Below are 10,462 nucleotides of genomic sequence, written 5' to 3'. Positions count from 1 at the left end.
CTCCGTGCGACGCGGCCCAGCACTCCCGTCACATGACGGCGCCGGCTGATGAGGCCATTCCGCCTGCCCCGGTGCCCGGCGGGGCCGCCGCCGTGAGGGGCCGCCCGGGACAGCAGCACCTTCGGGCCGCCACGGCTGGCACCAGGTGAGCTGCGGCCGCTGGCGAGGGCGGCTGCCCCGCCGGCCCATTCCCATCCCCTGAGCGTGACTGCCCATGGACGGGGTGAGGCAGGGACAGGGCTGGGACAGCGGAGCTTCCTGCCCGGCGGGCGCTGCTCCCGACCCCCGTGGCGGGGAAGCATCATCTCCCCGTGGCAGCGGGTCACCGACTGTGTCCGGGGCTGGACACTGACCCTGCTGCTCGGTGGGCACTTGTCACCTGTGGAGCTGGTGTTACAGAAGTAACTCTTTTTTTTTTTTTTTTTTTTTCTTTTTTTAATCTCTTGGGAAGTTGAAGAAGCGTAGAGAGTTTAGGTCATTTTGCTCAAATATTTAAGGGACAAAATAGACACTGTAAGTTTTTGTGCTTTAGCTTGTCTGGACCATTAGGTCACTTGTTGAAAGAAGTGAAAGTGGCCTTGGTAGTAATACTTGGGCTCCTTTTCAGCCTTGGTTGTATTTTTCAGAGATGAGGGGTCTGGGGGTTGCAAATTATGAGTACTTCATCGATGCACCCATTTAAGACCTTCATGGCAAAAAAAGAGTGCCTTAAAAACACTGCTGTGGAACCCTTTCAAGTGAGGAACGTGGCCTTTCCTCAGGAGGCAGATTGTAGAGCTGCAAGCTGAAGCTGAGGAGTTCACTTAAAAAATCCAAGAGTGAAATCTTTGATGTAGGAGGGTGGAGGAACTGCTGACTGGCTCAAAACAGCCGAGTTGGGAAGTGGTGGGGGAACAGGGCTGGCCTGCTGTAAGCCCCAAAACAGCAGACTGGGGCAGGCAAAAGTGGTCCATTTCCTTGGCTTTAGAAGCTGCTGAGGCCATGCTGGATCCTTGGGTGGTGACCATCTACCTTTCTCTCTACCTTTTCTTTCTCTCACTTTCTTCTCCTACCTTCTTCTCAAAATACATTGTAATCTGGACCACAAAATTCCAGTAAGTGCTTTGTTTTGTCTGGATAAGTTAAAAATTGCTAATTTAAAGTTTGCAAAATGCCTTATTTTGTTTCAAATGTTTTCAAATTTGCCAAGTACCTTATTGTACCCGAATGTTCTAAAGTTTGCAAGTAAAAGTTGTTATTGAATCCTGTGAGAATTTGGTTGTTTCTCCTGCACACTGCCCAGGGCAAATCCAACTGCCTTCCCCTAAACTCATTGAGTGGGCTGGGACATTGCAGGATCCTAAGCAGTTTCTAAGAAAAATAATAATTTATTAAAAAAAAAACAAAAAAGGGAGAATTCATCCAGAAGAGATTACTTCCAAATGACAAATCGAGATGAAACTACCAATGCAATGGCATGATTTAATATTATTACCAGTAACTTCTGCTTCTGTGCACTTTAGTCAGTGCTTCCACAAATATCAAAAGAATGACGGAGTCTTTTTAACTTCACTGTTGTTTTTTTTTTTCTTTTTTTCAGATTCCTGCCTTCACAGTGTGTATCTGTGAAATTTCCAAAAGAACAGCAGGGTTTCTCAATGAGATTTACCAAATTCAGGAAGGGAATTGTTAACTGTTGACTTTGATACACTGAATTGGTCCAGTAAGATAAAGCTGCTCACATGATCCTATGTGACTTTTTAGTAGTGTATGTTTGGATCACAGAGGTTCTATACAAACAGTCTTGCTAAATGGCAAACAGGTACTTAAAAAAAAAAGTAAATAACGTACCAGGTGAAGGAATTGGTTATTAAATCTTTAAGAGCATCCTTTTCCTGTACTTTCAAGGGGTTCTATAAGGAACTTTTTCCTTGTCTTCTCTTCTCAGTTTGACAGATATGAAGATGTCTAATGATAGCTATTGCTGTCTTTTGGCAGGGAGACTATGACCTGACATAACTAGAGCTGTTGTTGGAGCTTGCTCCCTCCTCTGTGGCAAGATGCACCTTTAGAAGGGAATAGAGAGGAAGGTAATTTATATGTAATGAAGCAGTTCAAGTTGTGGTGAAGTTGGACTGTTGTTAAAATGTTGCTGGAAGCACATGACCTAAAGATGGTGTACTGAGAGATAGTATTGACTGACCAAGCACATTTTATAAATGGAAAAAAAGGACAAGAAATAGACATTAGAAGAAAAGAGGGTGTGATAGCAGGTATTCAGGTCTCATAGTCTGTATGGTATGTGTGAGGAATGTAGCAATGTTGTTCGGGTTAGGGTGAGCACAACGTGTAGTTCTGGAGTCTCAGGGAAAGCAGTAGAGGGAGATACAGCTTAAGGTATGCAAATCTTGGGCAAAGCATTGTACTTTCTATTTAGGTATTTTCCAGATTACGGTTGGATTATAGCCTGTCAAAGGCTGCAGTTGATGGAACAACTCATTCCCTTGTTACTTTGTGTACTCTTCAGATAAAACTTCTGGTTTAAAAATTTAGTTGTGGATTCTACTTTCTATTTCACCCAACAGCATCTCAATATAGTCGTTGAACATATTAGTTATTCTTTGTATGGACTAATGCACTATTTCTGTCTATCTAAGACTTTATGTTTGTTGTGTTTTTCTTTTTTTTTCTGTTGTATCTAAAGCTGAATCAGAATTTTTCTAATCTACATTTTGAAGTATAAAATTCTGCACACTAGATTCATGTTTCTCACAGTAGCTACATGTCTGAGTGAGTTATGGCAAAGGATGAAGAAGGAAGAGCAGAAGTTGGGATTTCTGAGAAGAAACCAACAGATGTGAGCAGTGTGGATAGGCACAGCATAAGCAAAACCACTTGAAGGTTGTATTAATGACACAAGAGGAGCAGTTAATCCCCTCAAGGCTGTAGGTTGTGGATGTGTACTGGAAAATCAGAGGGTGGTAAGGAAGATAAACATGATACCTGCGTGACTTTATTTTGTACTGATGGAATATGGGTACTAAAAGTTTGTAGCATCTTTGGGGGAAGTAGACAGCATTTGTAAGATGGGCTTTTATTTAAAAAATATTGCTAGGTGTTTTACTATTAAGTACATTCTTAGTAAAGTGGTCTTTTGTTAGATTATTTTTTCCAAGGGCCAGCTGCTGGTGAGGCTGAATTAAATGAGAGAAATCATATTTCTTTCTAGTCTAATTGAAAATACACCTAGAAAACACAGACACATTTTTTGGGCAAGTTGGCTTCTTTGGACCTGAAATAGAACAGTAATTTTCAAGCAGACATAATCGATGAGTTTGAACTTCGTTGTGGTTTAGCAATAGAAATGAGCAGATGAAAACTGCCAGTTGCTTTTTGTGGTGTAGTTTTGCTTACTATTGAATAGGAGGTGAATTGAAAACCTGTGGTGAATTGCAGTTTCACTGAAATTACTGACATCTTGGGAGCTAAGTTTTCATTCCTGCTCCCTGAGGTTTCAGTGGTTCTGTTGACACTGCTTTATAGTCAGCTATACTTATGTTTTTCTCCCAAATTCTTTTCATTTTAAACTGTATTTAAAATGTTGTTCCTGTTATTTCTAGAGTAACAATTTCAAGATGTCAGGTGGTGCAAAAATCCCGTTCAACATAATTGATACTGCTCTTTCTTCACTGAAGAACTCCCAGTCCTTCATCAGCTCTGGAATGGATATTGCTACTAAGACTGCCTTAGATCTTGTGGAAAGTTTCAGTAAGTATATTCTCTCTTCTATTATATCCTGAATCTAACAGATGAGTCCTAGACTCATCTGTTATTTGACTATTTTGACTTACTTACTGTCAATATTTATCTTCATTATAGGAGCTGTAGCTCCTCTGGCTAGGCCAGGGTGTTTTCATTCCAGTCATTTCACTGTCTTAAATAATAAATTCAGTGAAAATGTAAATACCAGGAAAGCATTGTCCCTGCTTTTGTAATACCGAAGACTAATTGTGTTCCAGTGGTTGTTACCCTACAGCTTTGTATAGACTTTAAAGTTGTTGAATGAATTGGAGAAGGCCCCTTAAGTGGGTGAATAAAATGACTTTTCATTTTCATACTGCTTCTTTGCGTTGTGTTTTATTTGATGTTTAGGGAAAGATATATTAGAATAATGCTAAAAATGTTGAGAAGAAAGCTTGAGACACTTGTTAGGGGATGCAGTTTTATTAAATGCTGTCTCTGCTGAAAATCAGGCCTTTTTAGAGTGCTTCAATTTGGACATTTTGGAGGGGGTGCATTAAATCTGGAATCACTGCTAACAGTTTTGTCATTGGTGTTTCACAGTAAAAGGGGCAATGCAAAGCTGCTTTTCAAAATAGCCAAACCCTGGTATTTTTAATCAAGAGTGGAGTGTGGAGATGAAAGTTTTGCTGTTCATTATAAATCTTTGTGTCAGCTAAGCCAAGGATTATGTGCAATCAAGATGAATGTTTTTCTCTTTGTCTAGTGTGATAGTTCTCTCTCCTTTGACCTTTTTATCCATACTTTTGTCAAAGACAATTAACATGTAATTTCCAGTGGGTAGAGGAAATGGAAAGCTTGTGTGAACAGTCAGCTGGGGGTTCCCTCTGAGGTAAAACTCATGTAACCAGTTCTGTTTCCTCTCTGCTTTAGCAGTCACCCTCTCTCCTACTTTGCCATAAGCAGTGCAAGGAAGAACATTGAATGTATTCAATTCTCTCCTCCCCAGGACCACAGAAATTATTTATACAAAAGGTAAAAGATATGAGTGATTTCCCCTTTCATTAGAAGCCCCTGTTGCACTCCTGTTGGGAGTCAGCTCCACTGTGCCGGTCTGCATCTGAAAGTCTGTGCCTTGTACTCCTAGAAAATGCCTCTTCCTCACATACCTGCTTCTGAAACATTAATCTTTAATTACAACCTTGACAATATTTTGTCCATTTAATTCAGTAACCAAAAGGGCCGTATTTAGCATTCTATTCTGAAAGGAGGAGATTATTCCTGATGAAATACCTATGGTCATTGTTACAGTTAAGTCACATCATGTGACTGGAAAACAGCTCCTAGATCATAACACATTTTAGTTTAGCAGAGGAAACTTTCCTGTGGAATCATAGTTACAGAATTATCAAGCACAACCTTTCAACATAGTCCATTCCAGAGAATGTATTCCAGACTTTGATTTGCAGATTATACTTCTTTGGTCTGGTGTTACAGAGTTAGATTTTACAGTAGTTGTTTTCTTCACTCTTACACTTTTCCTTGCAGGCTTATGTACATGGAACAAACAAGTAGTGAAGGTCCTCACTTTTGTAAGGTTTGGTTTTCATTCCCCTGACTACTCCACTTGGACTTCAAGTTCTTGTGCTCTTTACAGAATGCCATCAGGAAAGATGCTGGGTTTCTGTGGCGTGATATGCTTTGGTGTTTTAGAATTAGCATCATCTCATCTGCTGGACTTTACTGTTCAGCTCTTACCTCCAGCTCGTACGTGGTAATTTTTGTTTCTAGAGTTGTTAACTTGTCCATCCTACTTTTCCTTCATGTTCTGAGGCAAAATACTAATTTAATTTTGAGAAAGAATTAGATAATATATTTCTGTGTTCTTATTGCTGTCCCATTGGCAATTTGCTTTAATTCGCTTTGGAAATTTAACTGTCCAGCTTCTGACAGGTTTCATTGCCAGGCTTTGTAGAAGCAATGAATTCTGTTGTGACTGTTTATTTTATCTTACAGGCACTTTTTCTGTGGATATATTTTGTTCGTTTGGTCTTTCATACTGGATAATGCTGTTTTTCTGGAACAGTAATGAAATTTTTTGTAGCAAGTACATGAGAAAAATTTCATTTACATTTAAAGATAAATAACAGAAAAGCAGGCAAAGTTAGTGTAGTGAGTGATCTGTTTCCCCTCTTTTATTCCTATTCTTTACAAGCCAAATCCTAAAAACATTTACTGTTAAATGTATTTATTAAACGTTTATTTTTTTCTAGTCCTGTATAGATTTATGAAAAGAAATTACTTGTGTTAAATATTCGAGTCAGACATTGCTCATTTATGAACTTATACAATCTTTAGAAAAATAAGTCAGTTTCTGTTAACTGCTATTAATTTAGGTGCAGAATAATTTTAGTGCATCTGATCCTGAAAACCTTTTATTTTTTAAATCATTTTGTTGATGTCCATGAAGTTAAATTGTTGATTAAGACCTCCCTATCCGTTGAGACCCTGCTGACTTCTAGCATTGAGCATTGGTGGTGTGTTGTGAGCATGTGCTGGCAAAGAGACAAAATTTTAAAGATCCTGTAAGGGATTAAGGATCTGTATGTAGAGATGACAACAAATTTCATCAGACTGAGTATCAAAGGGAAAGAGGCAATTTAAAAACTCATTTTATTTAATGATTTAAAAAGAAATTTAAGTCTTTTGCCCTTCTCAGTCTTTTTGCTGATTATCTTTAGATACTGACATTGTCTAAAACTTGTATTTTTCTCTTTAAAGAACACTGTTGTGGTACAGAAACATTTTAAAATGTTATAAAATATATAAAATATAAAAAGCCCATGTAAGCAGAAAATCCGACTGTGCACAGTTGGTTTCAGTATGTCCCACCTGTGCTCAAAACACTCTTGGGTGTCCTGTGGCCCAACCTAATAATATACTGAAGGAAAGGATACACTGGTATTCTTGGACCACCTTGAGTGATCCACCAACATTTGGAGGGTCTGTATATTTTAAAGCTTAAGCACATGCTTATATCCTTTGCTCGACTGGAGTCCTAATAGATTTGAGAATTTGAAGGTGACACTGTTCAAAATCATTCGTAACACAAGTAAAAGCATTTTAGTTCTACTGTAATTTGCACCTTCCTAAATTTAGCCTCAATCTAGTTTTGAGCTTTAGTAGTGTGATTGAAAAAAGAATTCATTAAGTGGCTTGTTCAGCAGTGTCTCTCAACTGTAATGCTCTGAGTACTGAGCTTTAAGCCCTGTATTGACACCTCTGCACATGGAGGAGCAGGTGTTTGCATTGGTAATTTAACTTTTCTTGGTTGCTGAACTGTCTTTACTCGAACTACTCAAAGTAGTTCCGTAGAGTTAGAAAGCACTGCTGGACATTCATGTCAAATATTGGAACAAAAAGTCTTTTTCTGTGTTTTTGGAATTAGTGACACCTGCTATGTGTGTTGACTGATGTGCTGATAATGGTAAGAATGTGCTGGCCCAGGGTAGGTCTGGCATATCCATGACAGACATCTATTCCCAGCTTTGCTTAAAGTTTTTGGGTGTGAATTTGGTCAGCTTGCTGAGGATGGCAGTTCTATCTGACTTTTGGCAAGAAAACAGCAGAACTTTCTCAAGAATATGGGACTGTAAAGTACAGAGAGCTGTGGATATCAGAATGAAGAAGGTTAACTCATGGTGGTCCCCGGGCTTCTAGTCCAGCCGGTGTCCTTAGAGGGCTTGTTGCTTTTGTCTGGGATGGAGCCCAGATTCTGTGGGACTAGGAGGATTGTCCGGTACAAGTGGGAAATAATTGGAAGGTCTGGAGAGTATGCTAACTACAGACGAGATGATAAAAATTTCTTAGCATAAAACTTCTGAAAAGCATTTTAAAGCATGGATAGATAATGGGTTTTCTACTAGAAGGCAAGATGTTTCCTTGGTGTCTGGGACTATTCTAACCACATCCCATGCCCATAGTGAAGTGTGGAGGCCCTGAAGTGTAGAATAGCTGTGTGGGAAACAGTTACTGCAACTGAACTCTAATCTTATTAGGGTGAAAAAAATAGCTACTTTTCTTTTTCTTCAAAAACTTGCCCTAAAATGTCATGGTCATCTGCTACCCATGGCTGTTTGCCATCTGTATTACATGGCAGTGATCTTCCCGTAGCACTATTGGGGTCTGTGTGAGAATTCCTCTTTGTTTCCATGCTTTGAAGGATTTTTCTGCTCACCCTGTATGTACAGAACAGACTCATGGGTCTTAATAATGTTAGTGATAGGATTCTTTGGCATGTGCTCCAGATTAACTTGGAGTTACAGATCTGCCTTTTCCTTGTCTGCTTATTGCATAATGTCCTCCTTCTGCTAGCAGAGTTTACCTCAATTCCAGCTGCTTCTCCCATTTGTCTGCTCCCCTTGTCCCAGACCTGTCTCTGTGCTTTTCTTCATGTGTGCTGCACTGCATCTCGCATGTGCAATGTCCTCCTTTTTCTGACTTTCTCATCTCCAGATTGGTTGGGATCCACTTGTGTCATCATGCCTGTTCAATACGAGCTAAACAGTAATTGGTAATCACAGAATCAGAAAATATACTAAGTTGGAAGGGACCTACAAGGATCATCGAGTCCAACTCCTGGCCCTGCACAGGACCATCCCCAAAAGTCACACCATGTGCCTGAGAATATCATCCAAACACTTCTTGAACTGTGCCAGGCTTGGTGCTGGGACCGCTTTCCTGGGGATCCTGTTCCAGTGCCCAGCCACCCTCTGAGGGAAGAACCTTTTCCTAATATCCAACCTAAACCTCCCCTAACACAGCTTCAGACCATTCCCTTGGGTCCTGTCACTGGTCACCACAAAGATCAGTGCCCTTCTCTTCTTCCCTAATGGACAAGTTGTCAACTGCAATGAGGTCTCCCCTCAGCCTCCTCCTCTCCAGGCTAAACAGACCAAGTGCCCTCAGCCGCTCCTCACACGGCTTCCCTTCAAGGCTCTTCACCATCTTCACTGCCCTCCTTTGGACACTCTCTAAGAGCTTAATATCTTTCTTATATTGTGGTGCCCAAAACTACCACAATATTCAAGATGAGGCCGCCCCAGTGCAGAGCAGAGTGGGACAAGCCTCTCCCTCGCCCGGCTGGTGATGCTTTGCCTGATGCCCCCCCAGGACACGGTTGTCCCTCCTGGCTACCAGGGCACTGCTGACCCATATTCAACTTGCCACTGGCTAGGACTGCCAGGTCCCTTTCCGTGGCTCTAAATGTTGCTCACCCTTGTTGATGTAGGAAGGAGTGTAGAGCATAAAGACATGGTGGTTAGCGTAGTTTTATCAAATTATTGGCAGCCTTTTAATAGACACTTGGTTTGTGAGTTTCTGTGGAATATTCACTATTCTTCGCAGTAACTTTCTAAACCCATTGGAGCAACCTATAGCATACATGAACATTCTGAGTTCATCTCTGAGAGCAGGAGACCTTTCCATGGAAATTTCTCTGTCAGTGGCCTAAAATGTTTTCTACTTGGAATGGTGCAAACTCCAATATAAAGATGGACTCTGTAGCTCTGTTTGAATATAAAATGTTTTTGTTAATTTGTTTTCTTCGTTCTTCCCCCTCCTCCTCCAATTTATTTTTCCTTGAAAATTCAAATGCAGGATTCCTGCAGTACCATACCATAACACGACTCCTAACACTGGCAAAGTTCTTGTGCATGAAATGACTACAATGAGACTGTTTTGGGATCCAGAAATTAACCTCCTGACACCTGTGCTTCTAAAGTTCTCATGCTGTGTTAACTTTCATGGTGTTAGAGATCACTGTGCTTCATAAAAATAATCAAAATATAAATTACTTGCCCTGAGAATTGGTCTATATCATATAGGCTGGAGTGACACTTTACAACCTCCTTGAGTAAGTGGTGTGAGCATGAAGGTCCTCTGACTCAGGAAAGGAGCAGAATAAACTTTGTCTTGCTGTCCTGTTCTTGTCCAGGGAAGAGAAGCTGTGCCAAGATGTTTTCTTGCATGCTTTGCCTTCCATTGCCTATGAGCAGTGGTTTTGTCAGGTTGCTCTCCATCTCATAGTGGCCTCATAGTGGTCAGAGCTGTGGCCTGTGGTACAGGGACTGTGCATGAGGAATCAAACCTTGTTTTTCCTTTGGAAGCCCATAAATCTGTGAAGGTGGTCATAACAAGCAATTAGCAAATAGTTTTCTATGCACTGAAGGAGTACGTTTTTTTTTTTTTTTTCTAGTTGGAGAATCTTAAGTGTAGGTTTTCTATGTTTATTTTCTTATATTGGAGAATATAAGTGTAGAATGTCAAAGACCATCCTTGAGATAAATGGCTTTTCACTGACACTTGCTATATGAAAATATTTTCTAGCTATGTGAGAAGGTACTGTAGAAAATGAAGAGATGCCAGTGATTCATGAAGTTCATCCTTCTGTGTTAGCCTCTACCAGATGCTTCCTGTGAAGCTGCAAGAATTCCCTCCTAATACCAAACTGTTCACAGAGGAAGTTTTTTTTCTAACCCCAGGCTTTTATCTGCCAGAAGCTGTTTGTTCACTGGTCTGCTTTGTTGCTACACCAGTGTCTCTGGTACTAATTGGTGACATGCACAAACTTAGTGTAGGCACCAAAATTACATCTTTCTTCTCGGGAAAATTCTTTTCCTGTTGTTTTTCCTGTTTGTGTTATGTGGTATGTGAGATAAAATGTTTCAGATTCCCTTTCTCA

At 40.4% G+C, this 10,462-nt stretch overlaps 1 protein-coding gene across 1 annotated transcript in view; it reads left to right on the top strand.

The window, feature by feature from the left end:
• Positions 1-70: 70 nt before the first annotated feature.
• The window catches only part of LOC114065240 (E3 SUMO-protein ligase NSE2-like), a 75,404-nt gene continuing 65,012 nt past the window's right edge, over positions 71-10,462 (top strand). Inside the window, exons 1-4 of the mRNA XM_027898975.1 lie at positions 71-145; positions 1,978-2,069; positions 2,755-2,836; positions 3,600-3,747. Of these exons, the coding sequence (XP_027754776.1) occupies positions 2,777-2,836; positions 3,600-3,747 (208 nt within the window). The 5' untranslated portion in view covers positions 71-145; positions 1,978-2,069; positions 2,755-2,776. The remainder of the gene's footprint in view (positions 146-1,977; positions 2,070-2,754; positions 2,837-3,599; positions 3,748-10,462) is intronic.

The sequence above is a fragment of the Empidonax traillii genome, unplaced genomic scaffold, assembly GCF_003031625.1.
Source record: "Empidonax traillii isolate 1590-97213 ecotype Southwest subspecies unplaced genomic scaffold, ASM303162v1 scaffold632:size372483, whole genome shotgun sequence".
Lineage (NCBI taxonomy): Eukaryota > Metazoa > Chordata > Aves > Passeriformes > Tyrannidae > Empidonax > Empidonax traillii.
This window is presented reverse-complemented; position numbering and strand designations above follow the sequence as displayed.